This window comes from Sardina pilchardus, chromosome 22, assembly GCF_963854185.1.
Source record: "Sardina pilchardus chromosome 22, fSarPil1.1, whole genome shotgun sequence".
Lineage (NCBI taxonomy): Eukaryota > Metazoa > Chordata > Actinopteri > Clupeiformes > Clupeidae > Sardina > Sardina pilchardus.
Window position 1 is genome coordinate 23,995,910 of NC_085015.1, and position 20,306 is coordinate 24,016,215.

The 20,306-nt window shown below is 41.1% G+C and overlaps 1 protein-coding gene across 5 annotated transcripts; it reads left to right on the plus strand.

Moving 5' to 3' along the window:
- Window positions 1-1,471: 1,471 nt before the first annotated feature.
- l3mbtl2 (L3MBTL histone methyl-lysine binding protein 2) lies at window positions 1,472-19,603 on the plus strand. 5 transcript variants are annotated; one of them, XM_062526454.1, is made up of 18 exons: window positions 1,472-1,582; window positions 5,497-5,914; window positions 6,108-6,252; window positions 6,504-6,637; window positions 9,877-9,988; window positions 10,241-10,320; window positions 10,533-10,650; window positions 10,900-11,034; window positions 11,325-11,413; window positions 13,425-13,674; window positions 14,204-14,271; window positions 14,700-14,804; window positions 15,098-15,245; window positions 15,527-15,609; window positions 16,000-16,234; window positions 16,716-16,787; window positions 18,398-18,640; window positions 18,971-19,603. In XM_062526454.1, the coding sequence occupies exons 2-18, from the start codon at window positions 5,519-5,521 to the stop codon at window positions 19,117-19,119; spliced, it is 2,562 nt and encodes an 853-aa protein (XP_062382438.1). In that variant the 5' UTR covers window positions 1,472-1,582; window positions 5,497-5,518; the 3' UTR covers window positions 19,120-19,603. The 5 variants fall into 5 exon arrangements, with proteins under 5 accessions (XP_062382438.1, XP_062382441.1, XP_062382440.1 ...); XM_062526457.1 differs by having other exon boundaries at window positions 16,716-16,772; XM_062526456.1 differs by having other exon boundaries at window positions 10,244-10,320.
- Window positions 19,604-20,306: the final 703 nt, after the last annotated feature.

Sequence of the window (20,306 nt, forward strand, 5' to 3'; positions counted from 1 at the left end):
GCATGTGGCTAAGGAAACCTCCTGATCCAGTTGCTTGGATCTGATTGTAGAACCAAGTGTCCTGCACTTGCCTTAAATGCAGTTGTGATGCTGATGGATGTCTTAACAATGCAGGGATGGAACATGATCAGGACGAGACAGCGTATCTATAATACAGCAACAATAAGTGCAACATTGCAAATATTACAAAAACATTTAGACATCTGCATTGACATTTCAATTTGATTGTTTGCCTTGAAATAAAGGAGTTATCTGTTGACATGCATTCTTGTTATTTATTAGCAATATACACTCTAGAAAATGTGTTATGTTTTTCATACTATAAAGGAGTAAGGCCATATAAATTCTAAATGTCCAAATTATTTATCGACATACTGTATTTGAAATTTCTATTCCTCATGTACTAAATATCCAATATCCAATAATATGTATTTTTATAAAAGTAATCAGAATCACAAAATAGACAAAGCTTGAAATTTGACCTCAATTGACCTTTTGACATCAATATTTGACCTTAAAAGTCAAGTTCCATGTTGGCAATCGGGTAATTCTGAAACCTATCCATGCCGATAACTTCTGGCATAGTTGCCAACTTCTAACAAAAAATGCCATCAAACATTTTTTAGGGTCTTGCCTGCTGACTAGCTGTGGGATCTCTGCGGTTTAGGTAAACAAAACAATTAAGTGTTGTGAAAATACTATTTTAATACCCAATGTGTACAATATCACTGCCATAAAAACAATTTGTCAGAAAGATTAAGTGTCCAGTCCCTGGGTATTTTACACAGATAAATTATCACTATCCTAATCCTTACTACAGGCCCCTATCCAGGAATGATCTGTCCAATGCTCATTATTCCAGCATGAGATACAAGATGTTATTCAGGAGTTGCCTCAGGGAGAACTACTGGACTAGTGTGGCACAGGACCATTACATTTAAAGGAGAATTCCGGCGATTTTTCACATAGAGGTCACCGAGTACTGTTGGCATGGGTAAAAACCTGAGAACAATCAGTTCTATAGCTCGAGTTGCTGCAGCAACATTATAGTGCTACAATCTGGGGGCATGAACACCTTAGGCAGGTGGTACAATTCCACATTGAGTGGCCGAGGATATGTCCGGGAGCACAGAGGATTCATTTTTAAGGCTATTAATTTCATTGATAGAACCGTCTTGTCTAGTTAGCTGACATTGTGGTGCTTACAATTTGCCCATTTGCTACACATCAGGTGGCCTTTGCTTGTGTATGAAATTGCCGTTTCAGATGTGAGAATTGTTAATAATGTAGTTAGGAAATGACTTGGGTTGCCAAAGGGAATGTTGGAGTAACTAATGACCGGCATGGTGAAGGAGCACAAATGTGCTAAGACTAGTCTGGAGACGACTCCATCCAATGATACAGTCATCAAGATCACTGCCACATCAGTGAGAGCTGGGAGGAAGTGGAATCCACGGGAAGTTAGGCATGCTCAAGGTGCACTGCAGAGAAATATTGTTGGGTAGATGCAAAATGGACAAGCCAGACTTGGTCATGGAGCTGGTTGGAAAGCATGGGTAAGCCTACAGCACAGAAGACACAGGTAAGATAACTAGCTTTGTTCACGGACAGCAAGCAGAACGGTTAACGGTGAGCAAGCAAGACGTTTGACAGTGGTGTCTCAAATTAAGATGAGGACAATGGATGAACTGATATGGTGTTGAGAAGAGGAAGTTCAGTTGCAGAGAGCTATTGGCCATGGAGGCTAACCGTATTACAGTCATTGTAGCCACTCATGATGTTTTTCCATCTCAACAGAACTCCAATCAGAGGGGTGGTGAAAACAAAATCTCTCAGTTATGTATGGGTCATGGCTCTTTAAAGCATATTCCGTCTGGTTGTAAAATAGACTGACCCAGGATTGCTTTAAAACCTGAGACATAGTCAGGTTTTAAAAATCACTGGTGTGTTTGCATGACAACAGACAGTTAAGGTTAAATATTTGCTAGGAATTTACAGGGACAGTAGAATTTTGTTTCGGAGAGAGACAGAAAGGTGGCCATTGGACAAATGCAAGCAATACAGGAAGTTGTGGTAAAGCACAGGATTAGAAACTCCTGGTGGATGTCAGAAGGCAACTGCAAGTTCCACCAGTATATTGTTGTTATTGCTTTGAGACCAGACATGGTGTTGTAGCGGAGTGAGTGCATTGTCTACACTTGAAAAGAAAGGAAGAAATCAAAGAATGCAGAACTGGTGGACATGGCTGGCAAGCATACACATGCCCACTAAGTCCAGGCCTATGTGATAAAAATGTCTCTTTGGAACTTCAAAAGTCTCAAGAGTGGCGCCTTGGAGTGGCGGCACACTTAAACTTGCTGGCATTCCATGCAGGCAGCTGCCCACTCACAAACATCTATCTTAAGGCTGTGCCAAGCGGACTTTGCTCCTGCTATCCTCTGTGATGCTTTCCTGCCAGGGTAGGATAGGCTGTGAATGGTGTCAAATACTTGCCTGCACTAACCATATGGCACAATAGTCATGGTCTGGCTGTACAGAGCACCAACATGTTGGTCTTAAAAACTAAAATTATTTTTCTGTTGGTTGAAATGTGTTTTTGCCACTTGTTTTCCTAGCATTACATTGCACGTGTGTTGTAATCTCTGAAATGAAGGCAAGTTTATGCTGCTAATGGGATGACCAAGGGGTCAGGCGTCTTGGTCTGGCGAAAGAGGCTTGTGGTCAACAGACATTGATCAGAAGAGTCGATGGTGGGCAAGCGTGGTTTCACCAACGCCACCTTAGTGTCAATGAACACCTGAACTCTCCCCAGTTTGGCAGCATTTCCCTTGAGCACCAAATAAAGTAGACACATGAAATGTGCCATTAGGGGCCAGACAATGGTAAAAATGTACCATCCATGACCCAAAACTGCACTGAATAACTCAATGGAGCACAACCCGACCTGGCATTGGCTGGGTTGATGATCAGTCTGTGAGCACAAAGCCACTCCCTGAGATGTTGTGCGTGTTCGACTCTGGATAGTGCCACTAAGATGACGTTCAGGTAAACAAAAAGGAAAAGGAAGCCACAGAAGACACTGTCCATGTTGTCCATGAGCCGTTGGCAAGTCTGTGCTGCATTATTCAGGCAGAGGAACCCAAATAACCCAAACAGGATGATAACAGCAATTTTAAGGATATAACCTTCCTTATCTTTGTGTTTATGCGGAGTCAGTGGCAACAACATTTCGTTCCACTTTGTAACTACAAGGTGAAATGACAATAAAAACCTCTTGACTTGACTTGACTTCCTAGTGCTCTGGATGGAGCTACTATTGTCAGCCTCCAGAACCGTTGAATGTCCAAGTCCATTGCAGGCAAAATGCTTTCCCATGCCCCAGTGCCACAGAGGATATGGGATTTGATGGATGCACTGGTTACGAACCACAAACTGCCCACACAACCAACACCCGTCACAGCAAGTGTCAGCCTCTTCATTTCCAGACTCCTTGGAATGATGGGCAGCAGTAAGCAGTGTTGGGCCTGTAACGAAAATGGTCGTAACATAGGCCTTGTTTCTTCTTCGGCGCTGTAATGATGACCACTCTCTCTGGGTGGAACTGAGAGCACAGGTTTTATTGCCTGGACAAGGAACCTTTTAATCATGATCAAAACATTTGTGTCAGTTCAAGTGCAACCCAAAAAACATAATCAAAAGATGCAACAACATTGTCAACTGTATGATACTGCACACAGCCACACACTACACCAAACTTTCTCATTTTATTCATATTCTGTAGATTTTGGTTGAAGGATTTGTTCTCATACCATTTAGGACCTGAAATATATGTATACATTTTTTTATTCTTGAAGATGGCAAAAAGTACCTTTTTATGGTCATTGACAGTAGGCCTATGCCTAATTCAGTATTTATGAGTAAAATGATATCCTATCCTCCATTATGTAGGCCTAGCCTACATAGGTTATACTGTATCTGTACAAATATTTTACTAAAATTTGTCAACAAAATGAAACAAAAAATATGGAACCTGTCTTTTGTTAAAATGTCTGCTGGATAACGTCTCTTTAGCTTACATTTTTAAAGAACATTTCATGCTAAACCATTGTTTAGTGGGCCTAAACCTAAATCTTCCAAATTAATATTAAGAAGAACATTTGGCCAGGCCATGTATTGCTAGCTTTGAAACAGACCTAGAGTAAATCCAGACAAACCTGTTGGCAAATTTGAATTTTCTTTATGATGACAGATAGAGCATTCACCACAACCAATGGCTTGTGATGGCTACCGGGAACACGATTGAGACTTTAGAGGCGGGCTGGTGTTAACCATGCTAGAAGATCCCTCCTTCCAGACTTACAGGAATTCCACGAACCTACATTAGTGACCTATGAAGGGAATTGGTAGGCCTAGGTATTGTGATGATGGTAGGTTGTTTACAGAGTCATCAGCGGTTGTAGTTACTTTATCGGCAGATGTAAGGGCGTGGATAGTCGCGGCAGGACATGTTCAAAAGACAGGTTCTACCGAGATTTGAACTCGGATCGCTGGATTCAGAGTCCAGAGTGCTAACCATTACACCATAGAACCGCTATGTCTATAGAGGAGGTCTCGGTTCAAATTGAAAACGCAATAGCATTTCTTTACAGATCTCTATATATTGGTTCTAATATATTTGTTTTTGGAGAACTGCATTAGGTATGCCTACGATAATTAGGGCAATAGCGTGTATTGTGCTCTAAAAGTACACAATGTGTTGTTAACATAATCGTGTGCTCAAACTGGTACCACTTGGCGGCGATGTTGAGCCATGTGTGTTACGGTCTTGCGAGTTTCAAAATAGTCGAAGAAGAAATTGGAACATTTTCGAGTGGTGGATGAGGTGAGTTGTATTGGTTGTATTTGATGTCTATTCAAACTGTTTCACTTGTCATTAAAACAGATAACGTGTATCGAGTCCTCGTATTCAGTTGTTTGGAACAGCGTATGGTTTAAGTTAGTCTTCTGTCCAGTCTATTTTTATTTGACTCATGCCCTGAGAAAAAGACCATGCCATGGATTGTTGGTTGGGGATGATCCGAAGGACTTCTCATGTTAGGATAGCTCTGTCTTTAAATGGCAAAGTCTTCATACGCAAGTTTCTCTGATGTCCCTGGATACGCCTGTTTGAAATATGGTGCTCTCATGTGGCACTCTTCAAAGTCTGACTTGGACACCACTCATGCTGCTGAGCACAGATGAAGGCTTGGCGTAGACCCACTTTTGAAAACCCACTGTAGTCTTGCACGCACGGGAAAATAGACTTACAGTAGCCTTAAAGAAGACAAAGTGACAAACTGCATATTCAGTAATACCCATGGTATCATATCTACATTAAATGCAGTCGCAGTATTAATCTCATGGAGGCTATTTCATTCTCCACACAACCATTCTGTGGAAATGTCATCACCTTAAACAGGGATGTTCTTAGCACACTAACTATGTTTCCTCTGACAGCATCCAGCATTAGGCGAAGACCATGCCGAACCGCTGTTGTGCATATGGCTGTGGAAAGTCCTACGATCAGAATGTGACGCTCTTCCGCTTCCCCAAAGACCCTGAGGACTTTCAGAAATGGGAGAAGCAGGTTCAGAGGACCCGCAGCAACTGGGTCGCCAAAGCCTTCTCCCACCTGTGCAACGAGCACTTTGGCAAGGACTGCTTCGAATCCAGACCCAACTACATCAACAAGACCATAGGAAACAAAGGCCTGAAGCTGAAAGAGGGGGCCGTGCCGACCGTGTTCATCCGCCCCTTGTGCAGGTCCTGTGGGGGCCGTGGCTCAGGCTGCCCTGTCTGCACCTCCAGAGGGAAGCGCCAGGGTCTGTGGATTCAGCCAAGGGATTGCGGCACGGTGTGTAACACCAACAGAGAGGCAGGTTACATAAGAATACTTCTAAACGAATGTGTGTAATCTAACATGGAGTTTCACATCTCATCTTGGGTGACTATGGTGTGGATTGTGTTTGCGTGTCTTTGTGTTTTTATTGTGGCTATTGTTTTGTTGTGTATACAACAGTATAACCTCCATAAAGGAGAGGTGATTCATTTTTTTTCCTTTCTTTCAGGATGATGCGCCCAAATGGGCTCCTCCTTATGGTAGTTCAGAGGAGGAGGAGGAGGAAGAGGAGGAGGAGGAGGATGAAGGTGAAGATGACATGGAGGATGAGGAGGGAATGGAGCCATTTGATGAAAAAGACAAAGATCTTCCTGGTGAGAAGATGGATGGGGGTTGTATTGGTGCACCACAGTAATATTTGTGGTGTTTGAAAGATGATAGTATTTCCAGATATTAAGGAAATTAGAGGAAATATTCACCATTTTTATACATCTAAAATGTGTGTACTGTTTTAGATCTGTATTTAATTTTCTCTTTAATTACTCAGAATGTGCCATTGCTCTTGTATAACACTTTAGTTGTTATTTTCCTCTCACGACTACTCCCTCTCTACCTTCTCCCTCAGCTGTCTGTGAGATGTGTGGGAACTCAGGCATCAAAGGTGACTTCTACTCCAAAACCAAGCGATTCTGCAGTGTCTCCTGCTCACGGTCCTTTTCTTCCAACTCTAAAAAGTCCTCCATTTTGGCTCGACTACAGGTATTATGTCTCTTCCACGGTCATATGCCAAAATTCTCTCAGCCTTCTATCTCATTTTACTTACAGTTTTTCTCGATTGTTAACACACATTTTCTGAAAACATGCCTCATACTCTCAGAACTCTACACACAAATCCAAAACAACACACACAATGGGCAAAACCCTGCAATTCTCCTGCAAAATGACACTTTACCTTCAAAACAATGTAATTTCTCCTCAAAATGCTCTTTTGTTCTCAAGAGACACACACAAACCATCATACAGTACCCTCCAGAATTATTGGCACCCTTGGTAAAAGTTGACTAAAAATAGGTATAAAAAATAATCTTTAAGTGATTTATTGTACTCCCACAATGAAAACAATGAGGAAAAATATACCCTGCAAGGCAAGCAAATTTATTCTGAGAAAAAGGAAAATCTCATAAAGAAATAAATATTTTTAACAAAAACAGCTTGCTCACAATTATTGGCACCCCTGAAACATATTATGTACAACATTTAACAGGAGCATTTTCCTATGTAAATGCAACGTTTTAAAGTAAATCTGTGAGTGTCTGTGAACTTTCAGAAGTAGTTCATGACATTCTTTTTCACTATGGTATGAAAATGAAGTCCCTCAGAGGCTAAATCCTCTAGTCATTTTTCAACATTGGAGAGACAAGAGAATACACTAAATTGAAATAAAAAGAAATTGTGTTGACATTTGTAAGTAAGAGAATGTCTATGGAAACTAGGTATTTAGTTGAAAATGCCTATATTTCCAGTTAAAATGATGACTAAAAGGTTCTAATCATCTGGAAATGTGGCAAACATGCTTGGACAAAGACCCATGGCTAGTTTGCTCCCACGCACAGTATGGAGGTGGTATGATAGGCAAAAAAATCCATAAGAACCACTGTTGAGAGTTACAGACAAAGCTATCATCTTGGGGTCACCAAGTTCCCCCAAAAAATCTTCCAAAGTGACCTCACTGCTAATAGATTATTTAGACAGCATGTCAGGTTAAAGCCAGTAGAGTCATTTAATGAACAATGTAAATGGCAGGAGTTACTGAATGGTACCATGACATGTCTGGGAGTGTGGTCCATTGTCAGATGAAAATAAAATTATGCTCTTTTGCTAAAAACACTTAAGGTGTCTTTGGCGTACATAGAAGAATGACTATACTAAAAAGAACCCCATGCCTAATCAGAATTATGGTGGAGGGGCTGTGCTATTGTGGGGCTGTTTTAATTCCCAAAGGCCTTGGGAACCTAATTAAGGTGCATGGCATCATGAACACCAAGAAAAACCTGAAAATTTTCGAAGGAAATCAAACAATCTCTGCCAAGGCCCTAAAAGTTGGTCATGATTGGATCATTCATCAGGTCAATGAACCAAAACAAATGCACAGATCAAAACAAATATGGTTTACTGAACACAAAATCAAGCTTCAGACATTGCCATAGCAGTCCCCTGATCTAAACTCCATAGAAAAACAGTGGGATGAGTCAACAAGAAGAATGCACAAGTGTGGACCTAGCAATCTGGACGATCTGGGGAGGTTTTGTAAAGATGAATGGTCTTAAATCCCTTACTTTGTATTCTCAATCTTTATGGGGTGTCAGAGAAGAATATTACATGCTGTTTTGTTGACAAAGGGAGGTTTAAGAAGGTATTACAAGTAGGGGTGCCAATAATTGTGAGTGACCAGTTTTTATTAAAAACATTTATTTCTTTATGAGATTTTCCTTTTTCTCAGAATAAATTTGCTTCCCTTGCAGGGTGTATTTTTCCTCATTGCTTTCATTGTGGGAGTACAATAAATCACCTAAAGATTATTTTTTAGACCTATTTTTAGTCAACTTTTATCAAGGGTGCCAATAATTCTGGAGGGTACTGTATATCAAGACATTTATAAGGACCAGTTGAACACTGATGTGCTCAGTTTAAAACACTGCAATGAATTGAAAACACTTCTTCTCCATTCATCATAATGACTTGGGCCTTATTTTGTTCAGTGTTACCCTACAAACAGTACTACAAACAGTAGATAAGCTGATACAGTAAGTTGATACAGTATGCTTACCCTAACAATATTTTTAAATATCTCATTGTTTTCTATTATTTTTCTTTGTATTTGCCGTAATGTTATGGCGTTTTCTTCTAGGACAATGCTCATGATTTCAGTGTCCTGTTCAGGAGACAGAAGCCCTTGTGTTGGTAATCTTTCAGCTGCCAAACAAATAGTAAAATACTGTAAACTGTGTAGAAATACAAAGTAGGAATACTTTCCCCAAATACTTGAAACATACTTTATTCTTAGAGTCCTACAGAACAGCCCACAGGCAATACTGTACTACTGTGCTCATTGAGCTTGTACTGTACCGTACTGTACTGTATTGATATGCAGCACTGCAATGTTCTAGTGGCTCAGATCTCATCAGAGATTACGGTCCTTGGCCTCCCCATCCTCCTCCTCTTACTCTCACTCCTCTGGCTCTGCCTCTGCCTGTACTACTACTGTAATACTAAAGCTCTGATTGCTAATTGTAAGACTGTGTGACAGGTGTTTGCCCATCTGATGAGTCAGTGTACATGGTAGGGCAGTTAGCTTTAGAATTTGAATGGCAGTGTGTTCCTTGAGAGAACAAGACATTTTCTTCATGAAAATTGTGTCAAATGCAGAGAATTGTGTGTAGTGTTTTGAAAACAGTGTGTTTTAGAACGGCAATTTGAGCGTAAAGCAGAAATTGTGCTTATAGTTCAGCAGAATCGGTTCAGGAGGTTGGTGCATGAGCTACATATTACTGGAATTGTGTCTCAAGTACCAGAAATTGTGTGAAAACAATTGAGAAAAACTGTAACTGTGTTTTTACTTTTATGGTAAAGTATATTACCTTCCATCTTGCCAAGTGAGTGTGGATAGTCACTGTGACCAAATGGAGTTCTAGGTGAACATTAATTATGTTGTTATTAGCCAACCTTTGCCCATGGTGAGATGGTGGATTATAGCCACCTGAAGGAGTGCTTGCAATAGTTGTAAATGTTACTTTAAATAACATGTTCAGGTGGACAATGAAAATCCTGTTGGGTTGTAGATTGAAAACTTGAAAAGTGGGATTTCATGGTGGCCTTTTAAAAGAGTTGTTAGCTGCTAACTGTCAATAATTGAACGCTTTTGTAACCCATTACAAATATTGGGATATTCTGCATTGTGTTTCTCACTTTGTTTGGTATGTTCTTTTGTATATGTACAGGGAAAACCGCCCACAAAGAAAGCCACAGTGTTGAACAAGAGTGGTTTTACAGGTGTCCTCCAAACACAGCCTGTGGTGCCCCTACAGGATGCTCCAGCCCTTGGGAAAGATAGTGAGAAAAGTGTCTCTTCCCTCATGGCAGTGATCGGTTTTGACTCTAGCAATTTAGCTCACTCTCCGTCTCTCGTTTTTAGATTCAGAAAAGAGAGCTATAAGAAACCCAAACTAGTTACTCCAGATGTACAAAACAAGAAGAACTAGGCTATTAGAAAATGTTTGCCTTTTATACATTACTACTCTATGTCTTGAAACATTGCAGTGTTTCTAACACATATCTCTGCTTCTCCATGTCCCTCCCCCCAAGCAGCAACACAGAATTTTGATTGGGGTGGTTATCTGGACAAACACAACAGTCCTGCAGCATCAGTGTCCTCCTTTAGACATGTAAGTCTCTTCCATTACTCTAAAGGGATGTCTAGTCTTGTCATAATCCAGTGTTTTTACCTGTTTTACTCTAAAAATTGGTTCCTGCAGTGGATTCGGATAGATGGTGTAGGTGGAGGATTTCTTCTAAATACCCTTCCTTTTGAATGACTGATTGTTTGGTGGGTCGGTCAACACATGAGAAATGAACATCAGGCTTCTGCTGTCAACAGGTTCCTCTCTCAGACAAGTGGGACGACATCAGAGAGGGTATTAAAGTGGAGATTGTCAACCACAAGGCTACTTTACACGGAAAGGTCTATTGGATCGCCACCGTTATCAAACTATCAGGTGAGACTGTGATGTTCTTCACTGGCCAGTGCCTCTGTTTGGAGTGTCAAAAACCATGTTTTTGTGTGACTCCACTCCCCGTCATATTTGTTTGACACTTAATGTTTCCACTGAGGTCGTAATCATTGAAACATGTTTATGCAACTGCTCATGTAGTTTTCAATTGCTAAGTAAACCAGACTGATAAGGCTGTTATGCACTGAAGAAAAAAAGATGGTTGCCTATTGATGTGTTTGTCTTTTTGACTAGGTTATAATGTTAAGCTTCGCTTTGAGGGCTTTGAAGAGGACAGCAGCCAGGACTTCTGGTGTAACCTGGGCAACGCAGATATCCACCCAATTGGCTGGTGTGCCGTAAACAGCAAGCTACTCGTGCCTCCACCCTGTGAGTCAGCAACATCTCAGGCTCACTATTTTTTTGTCTTCTCTTAGTTGTTTACAGCCATATTGTGCAAACATTGTAAACATTTAATAAATAATACGATAGCAAACAATATATTGTATTATTTGCATACACAAGCTATTGCAGTGAATGTACTGTATTTATCTCAGGCACAGTCTAATACTTATTTCAAAATGCAACATGTATGGTGTGCAACACATTGTGGGTATTAAATTCAAGTTAGTGCGGTTCCAGGGAATAATGAAGTTTGGACTCTTGTTCCCTCACCACAGCGCTCCATCAGCAGCTGGCGGACTGGAAGACCTATCTGATGAAGAGGCTGGTGGGAGCCCTCACACTGCCTGTGGACTTCCACATCACGGTGAGAGTGGCAGCTCTAAACCCCTCCCCCGTGGTTTTCTTGAGAGTGGTACTGTATCAGATTCAGAAACATGCTTTATTGGCCAAGTATGTTGATGCACCGAATGACTTTGTCTCCGGCTGTTGGTGTGAATTAGTTTAATCTAACACGGACATCAGAGCACAATACAACCCCTGGCAAAAAATATGGAATCACCAGTCTTGGAGGATGTTAATCCAGTTGTTTAATTTTTTAGAAAAAAGCCAGATCACAGACATGACACAAAACTAAGTTCATTTGAAATGGCAACTTTCTGGCTTTAGGAAACATTCAAGGAAATCAAGAAAAAAATTAATTAATCAGTAACAGTTGCTTGTTTTAGACCAGCCAGAGGGGAAAAAAATATGGAATCACTCAATTCCAAGGAAAAAAATATGGAATCATGAAAAACAAATTGACAAAAGAACACTTCAACGCACCACTAGTACTTTGTTGCACCACCTCTGGCTTTTATAACAGTTTACAGTCTCTGAGGCATGGACTTAATGAGTGACAATCAGTACTCTTAATCAATCTGGCTCCAACTTTCTCTGATTCCAGTTGCCAGATCAGTTTTGCAGGTTTGAGCCTTGGGATGCACCATTTTCTTCAAATTCTACTACAGATTTTCAATTGGATTGAGCATTATCGAAGATGTAACGATCGCCGTCTCCCCAATGCCTTTACCTGACATGCAGCCCCATATCATCAACAACTGAGGATATGTGCATGTTTTCTTCAGGCAGTTGTCTTCATAAATCTCATTGGAATGTGGATATAACTAGATGAAAGTCATATTCAGTGATGAATCGCATTTCTGCAATGGGCAAGGTGATGATGCTGGAACTTTTGTTTGGTGCCATTTCATTGAGATTAATGAAGACAACTGCCTGAAAAAAACAAGGTCATTGATGATATGGGGCTGCATGTCAGGTAAAGGCATTGGGGAGATGGCGATCGTTATATCTTCAATAATGCTTATATTATTATTTATTATATAAAGTTTATATTGACATTTTGGACACTTTTCTTATCCAATCAATTGAAAGGATGTTTGGGGATGATTACATCATTTTTCAAGATGATAATGCATCTTGTCATAGAGCAAAAACTGTTGAATTCCTTGAAGAAAGACACATAAGGTCAATGTCATGGCCTGCAAATAGTCTGGATCTCAATCCAATTGAAAATCTGTAGTAGAATTAAAGAAAATGGTGCATCCCAAGGCTTCAACCTGCAAAACTGATCTGGCAACTGGAATCAGAGAAAGTTGGAGCCAGATTGATGAAGAGTACTGATTGTCACTCATTAAGTCCATGCCTCAGAGACTGTAAGCTGTTATAAAAGCCAGAGGTGGTGCAACAAAGTACTAGTGGTGCGTTGAAGTGTTCTTTTGTCAATTTGTTTTTCATGATTCCATATTTTTTTCCTTGGAATTGAGTGATTCCATATTTTTTTCCCCTCTGGCTGGTCGAAAACAAGCAACTGTTACTGATTAACTAATTTTTTTCTTGATTTCCTTTAATGTTTCCTAAAGCCAGAAAGTTGCCATTTCAAATGAACTTAGTTTTGTGTCATGTCTGTGATCTGGCTTTTTTCTAAAAAATTAAACAACTGGATTAACATCCTCCAAGACTGGTGATTCCATATTTTTTGCCAGGGGTTGTATAAGCAACATTATAGACTCTTACCATATTAATACCATGTTATCTGCCCCTCATAGCTGAAGAAATTTTGCAAAATCAATGTATAATGTGATTGATTGGTCCGCACACTGGGTATAAGCTCCAAAATACACTTTTTATTTTAATACATAAAAGGCAACGTTTCGATCTTCCAGTGGGATCTTCCTCTTCCATTGTTTCTGTGGATGTGCGCACCTCAACCAAACGCCAAAATCAATGTATAAGCCACGACTAATAGTTGGGAAATTACAGTAACTCATAGATTCACCTGTCTGCCTTTTCTCCATCTCCCTGAATCTTTGGATCAGTTGGCGGAGGCGATGCGATGCCCCTTCCGCCAGGGAATGCGCGTAGAGGTGGTGGACCGGGGGCTGGTGAGCCGGACGAGGCTGGCGATGGTGGACACGGTGGTCGGGGGTCGACTACGGCTGCTGTACGTGGTGGGCGGCCAGGTGGCCAAAGACCAGGAGTTTGCAGACTTCTGGTGCCACATATACAGCCCTCTGGTGCACCCAGTAGGCTGGTCCTACAGTGTGGGACACCTCATCAAGGACTCAGGTAAATAGGGCTGTGCATACAGTCAAGGTTTTTTATTTCTGCATAGTTTAGTGCGCATTTATTTTGTACGTTGTCCTTAGATGTCGTTATCAATGTAAATATATGTCCACTTATAAAATGAAAGATTGGCTGTGGGCCCTGGTCACAGTCTGTAAATTTTAGCAGAGTAGCTATCAGTTACTCAAAATTGAGACACTGATGATGGGCTAGGCCTGAAACGTTTGTCCTTGTTTGTCAGAGTCTGTAAGGCTTTTGCGGCTTTTTTGAATACAGTTTTTGTATAAATCTTAGTCCCTGAGTGCGGCCTCTACTTTTTCACCACCTAGCAGAGTAGCTATTAAATCCTGAGTAACACAATGTGTATTGTGATTGTTCCTGGGATAGAGTTCTGTGTACGGCTAGCACATCACCGACGTCATTATTTAAATCTTGTAATGATTGTGAGCTGTATGTTATTTTGCTTCCCAACCATGTCGAGTTTTAAATATTTGACGATTCTGTTCTTTTGTTTGATTTGTATCTGTAATAGGATATCCTGAGCAGTCACCAGCACTCAGCAAGTTGTCTTTTGAAAGTTTCCCTAGTTTATTCAAGAAGGTGAGAAGGGGTGGGGGGGTTGCTTGTGGGTGCTGGACTGAAACAGCTTTATCTGTTAAATCCTGATTTGTAAAATATATAAATCAATTAACAATCAGTTTGACATTACAGATGGTTATTGTGTTGATCATTTTTTCATTCTCTGCCCAAGTATGCTGTGCATTTTACGCAGTGATACTAAGGGCCCTTCTCATTCATCTTTTTATCTATCCTCCCTTCCTTCCTTCCTCGGTCCTCCGGCTCATTCCCACTGATCTATAAAGAACACTGGATAGACTATCCCATCATTCTTTATCTAGATCAGTGGAAACGAGGACTGAGGAAGGAAGGGAGGATAGATAAAAAGACGAATTAGAGGGGCCCTATGTATGATGGCTGACGACCAATGATACCACTGAAGTGATACTGACTGCATGTATGTGTCCCAGCCCAGGACCGTGTACATGGAGGGTGGCTTTTTTAAGGAGGGGATGAAGCTGGAGGCCATTGACCCTCTGAATCTGGGGAACATCTGTGTCGCAACCGTGCGGAAGGTTGGTCACTCGTCCTGAAAGTGAAACACTAGAAAGTGTTTTGCTTTCATGGCTTTCGACTTGCAGGGATTAGTATAGTTGTTTTCTGCATAGCAAACTGTGTTGACTTTTAAAAAGGGTTTGCATTGTAAGACCATGTAAAAAAATGGTATTTGTTCAAGTTTTGTTGTAGTCTCCTTGTGTTTCATCAAAATATTGTGTATAATAATTAGCATGTGTTTCATGCAAATTATTTTTGTACTTTTGTATTTAACCGTGTTTCTGATCAGTGTGGTACTTGTGTCTTGTCGTAGGTGCTTCTGGATGGCTACATCATGGTGGGCATTGATGGTGTCGAGATCGGCGATGGCTCTGATTGGTTCTGCTACCATGCCAGTTCGCATGCCGTCTTGCCCACGGGATACTGTGATAAGAACAACATCCCCCTCACTGTTCCTCCTGGTAAACCTCACCTCTTTCGTTATCATTTGAGGTGAAGCACCGTTTGGTTTAGCTGGGTATAATGTCCTAAACCGCACTAAACTGAATCCGGCCCAGAAAACTTAACTTGTAATAGAGCATTGAAACTTTATACATTTGACTGTAGATGAACCTGTAAGTAGAGGTGTGTTCTTATGGATAATTACATTTAGTTTTAAAACCAACTAGACCTAAATAATAAGAATAAACATTGATATTAGGTTATTTATTTTATTTTATGCTTATTTTGAATTTTGTTCTAGGTCAAGACTCTTCAACTTTCACTTGGGATAAATATCTGGCAGAATCGCATGCAATAGCTGCTCCTAAAAGGCTTTTCAACACGGTGAGTGTTTTGAGAATTCCCCAATGAGTATTTAGTTTGCTTAGTTAATGTATACTTACACAGTGTGTGTGTGTGTGTGTGTGTGTGTGTGTGTGTGTGTGTGTGTGTGTGTGTGTGTGTGTGTGTGTGTGTGTGTGTGTGTGTGTGTGTGTGTGTGTGTGTGTGTGTGTGTGTGTGTGTGTGTGTGTGTGTGTGTGTGTGTGTGTGTGTGTGTGTGTGTGTGTGTGTGGTGGGTGGGTGAGTATTTTGAGAATTCCCCAATGAGTATTTAGTTTGCTTAGTTAAGACAACATTGGGGGATTAAAACACCATTGAGCTACAGGAGAAGTGTGAGCTCCTCCTTTGTGTCATGTGTTTGCATGTCACGTCACACCATTGGTTTGTCCCCAGGATGAGGTGGGCCACGGTTACATCCCTGGCATGAAGCTGGAGGCCGTGGACCTGATGGAGCCGCGGCTGGTGTGCGTGGCCACCGTCGAGCGCTGCGTGGGACGCCTGCTGCTGCTGCACTTCGACGGCTGGGAGTCCGAGTTTGACCAGTGGGTGGACTGTGAGTCTCCGGATATCTACCCAGTCGGCTGGTGCGAGCTCCACGCTTACCAGCTTCAGCCACCTATCAGTCAAGGTATGGGGAGGACAAAGCCAGTGGCATTGTATAGCTGGATTTTATGCAGTTTCTATATGTGTTATAGGTACTTGTAGCACACGTACGTATGTGGTGAATGTAATTAACATAAGTTGTGCTTATGTTGTGTTGGGCTTCAGAAAGATCAGCTTTGGTGGCGTAATGTAGTCTTTTTACATACACATACCTGGCAGCAATCAAGCATGTATCATAGTGGTGCCCAAAAGATTCAATTCCAATTGCAAAGGGAGTTCTCATTATGAATGCAAAGGTGTAAAGTGTATTTGTTTAAGTACTATATAACTTGAGGCTTTGTAAAACATTTTGCTGTGTGTTTCTTGTCCTAGCTTATAGGAAACTATTGACTATGTAGGGGTGAGATGAGTTAATGAATGATAACCATTGATGGATGTGGCAGTGGATCATATGTAATGAAAATTGAATAATCATGAAGGTTTGTTTGGCCTCTTTTTTTTTCCAGAACCTTCACAGGGGCAGGAGCGCAAGAAGACTATTAGACCATACTCAGGAAAAAAGAGTAAGTCTGCGCCAGGTAATAGACAGCCTGACAGCATCGAACGTGAGTTCATATCAGCCTACTTGTGGTGCAAGTGGATGGGATTTAATAGCAGTTCTTAAAACAAATCTTTATTTTTCATGATTTGTAAGTCTGAGTATGTTATGAGTGTGTTTCTTACTGTAGTAGCAACTAGAGTTATCATAAGACCTTTTACCATTTATTAAAACACACACATAGCTAAACATTCTGCCTTCATCTTGGCATCAACTTTGACGCCATAGCTGGCACTCATCAAAGACACCAGAGATGCACTTTTCGTGATGGGCCTTGATGGGCCTTATTGACTTCTCTCTAAGCGTTTATGGTTGTGACCATGAAGTTCAATTTTGGTCTCATCACTCCAAATTACTTCACTCCAGAAGTCCTGAGGCTTGTCCAGGTGCTGTTTGGCATCATTTATACAGTAAGAGTAGTTTTGTAGTTTTGTGGCATTGGCACAGTAATGGTGACCGTTTTTTGTTCAAGTGCGGTGCAGTCGTACCAGTTTCTTGCAGTGAAGCCTGTATTTCAGCTGATGTATCTTGAGGGATTTTGCTTTGCATCCGGACTGTTTTTCCTGGGAGTTGAGGTGGAAATCTTTGTTGGTCTGCCTAACTGTGGCTTGGTATCAACTGAACTGCTAATTCTCCACCTATTTATCAGATTTAAAACACTATTGACCAGTTTTTTCATATATGATACTTTCCCAGATTTATACAATTGAACTACCTCAAATCTTTTTACAGCTCTCTAGCTTTCCCTCTTGGCTTGGTAGCCAGTAAAGTCAGTGCAGCCCTGGGAGAAATGTGCTGAGGTCTCACAAGAGCAATGAAACTCACTGACTATTTATACACAGCCATAAAATTACAATCAAACATGTCATAGGGTTGGAATCTTACCCTCAATAGTCAATTAAACCTGGATATGTCAGTTTATGTGTCCAAAAAAATCCATTTAAAAGGGCACACACAATTAAGTGATGATCGATGACTTCACCTGACCACTATTCCCTAAATAAATGAAAGGTCCTCTGCAAAAACTGGCCAATATTTCAAACAATTCTGCCAGGGTGTGTAAACTTATGAGCACAACTGTCAAGCAATATATTCATCCCCATCCCTACTGCTCCACTGTGTCTTAAGAAGTAAGGAAGTGATTTCCCTTCATTGGTACATTTTCTGTGTATGTGGTTGGTATGCTTACACATTCCATGGGTGTTTTCAAGGACGACGGGCACAGAGATGATTAAGTAGCGGAAATGGATCTGTTTTTCTCTGAACTCTGAACCAGTGCTTTAAAACACTGTCCAAGAAACTGTTTAACACTTTCAAAGCACTCTTTGTGGACACAACATAATGGTGTGGTGTGGATAGCCCACGCTATGGACAAAATGTGAGCGGACCTAATTCCATCGGAATCATTTTGATTTTCCACTCACGTTGATCTTCCCACTCAAGCTTACAGTACAGTGAATGACTTGATGAGTTTGATTGATCGATGTTCCCAACTTAAGTATGCCCAGCTGTACATGGTGAAATGGAAAATGGTCAGTGGTTGAGTAGTTGAGTGTAGAGTTGCTCTCGACATTTTGTTATCTGTTGCAGGGAAAAGGATCATGAAAAGGAAGAGTAGCTCCACCACGCCACCCAAACAGTCCCAGAGGCAGGACGATGCGCCTTCTTCAGACAAGCAGGACGAGTCAGCCGACCAGATTATGGAGGACCCATCCTCAGACAGGCAGGAGGCAGCCGACCAGACTATGGAGGACCCATCCTCAGACCAGCAGGAGGCATTCAACCAGGTTATAAAGCTGAAGACTGAACCAGAGGAGGAGCCAACAGAGGAGAGTATGTGTGGTTTGATTTACTCGTAGTCTTTGGAGTTTGATACAGTATTCTTCCATTCTATTTAGGGATTAGCAGTCCTCTACAACACTGCTAAGAGGATATGTAGTTGGCATTTCATATGACTCCTCAAAACATAAACTTCAAACCGCATACAGAGGCCCAGAGATGCTTCCAGAGTTTAGCCAGCCCTGGATTTTTCAACTTCAGCATGTCCACTTAAGTTGTATCACGGTGTGGGTGTGTATACATTAGTTAGTGGTATCTGCATTTCTTCATTGGTTAAATTTCTCTAATATACATGATCTTCTGGTCCACCTGCTCCCCCAACAGTAATTGCTGTGCAGGTGAAAGTGGAGGAAGTGGAAGCGGAGATGCCCATCACTTCCTGCCTGTCGGATACCGAGAGGGACACCCCAGAACCATCAGTGGCGGACGTCAAGAGGGAGATGGACGAGACACAAGACGAGGGAGCCGTGTGACCCCCCCCCCCCCCCCCCCTTCTGTGACCAGAACTCTGTGTAGTAGACATCCTCGGGTGTTTCAGGACTATGGCAAAGTTATTAGTTGTGTTGCCTGCATTTAGGCACTTCAGGGCAGATGCGCAGTCATTCGTCTTTTCATGATGGCCACCGTACAGACATGTGCACACAGTGAGGAAAACCAAAATGATTCACGTCATCCGTACAAAGTGGTCGTTGAGCTCACGTTTCCCCCCCGTTCCAGCTCCACTCAGATGAGCCCTGCCTATTATTGTATGTGGGCTGAGTAAGCCGCTCGGTGATTTGTTACTTCTCCATTCATGGCAGTCTGTATTACAGCTGTGAGATGCCACTGGTTACAATAGAGCAAGGAGTGCTCTATTACAGGATGTATTATTACTTTTGTTGAAACTTTCAGTTACAGTATCTGTTTTACGGTTGCGTAGAAGATAAATCACATTAAAGTGAACTTTGTGTAACTCTTTTAATGGTTTTGAGGTGTTGAAGAGTTTAGACTTTACCATTGAGATCCTGTGTAATCCAATGAGACAAGCATTCTATTGTCAAAACAAGTACAAATGTTCTATATCAAAACTCCAGTTGGAGGAAATAAAATAAAATGTTCCTTTATCCAGTTCTCTTATCCAGTATGAAATAACAGAATCTGTGATGGCTTTCAGCTAGTTAGTCTACACAGTAACATTGGTTTTAGGTTTTCCAAAGTACATTCACAACCAAATGAAAAGACACTGAAATAAATCGTGTTAACATTCCTCTTCCTAAAAACAATTAACCAGTGCACACTATTAATATAATGTAAAAGACCTTTATACACAAATACAGTACCCTCCAGAATTATTGGCACCCTTGGTAAAAGTTGACTAAAAATAGGTCTAAAAAATAATCTTTAGGTGATTTATTGTACTCCCACAATGAAAACAATGAGGAAAAATACACCCTGCAAGGGAAGCAAATTTATTCTGAGAAAAAGGAAAATCTAATAAAGAAATAAATGTTTTTAATAAAAACACGTCACTCACAATTATTGGCACCCCTACTTGTAATACCTTCTTAAACCTCCCTTTGTCAATAAAACAGCATGTAATATTCTTCTCTGACACCCCATAAAGATTGAGAATACAAAGTAAGGGATTTAAGACCATTCATCTTTACAAAACCTCCCCAGA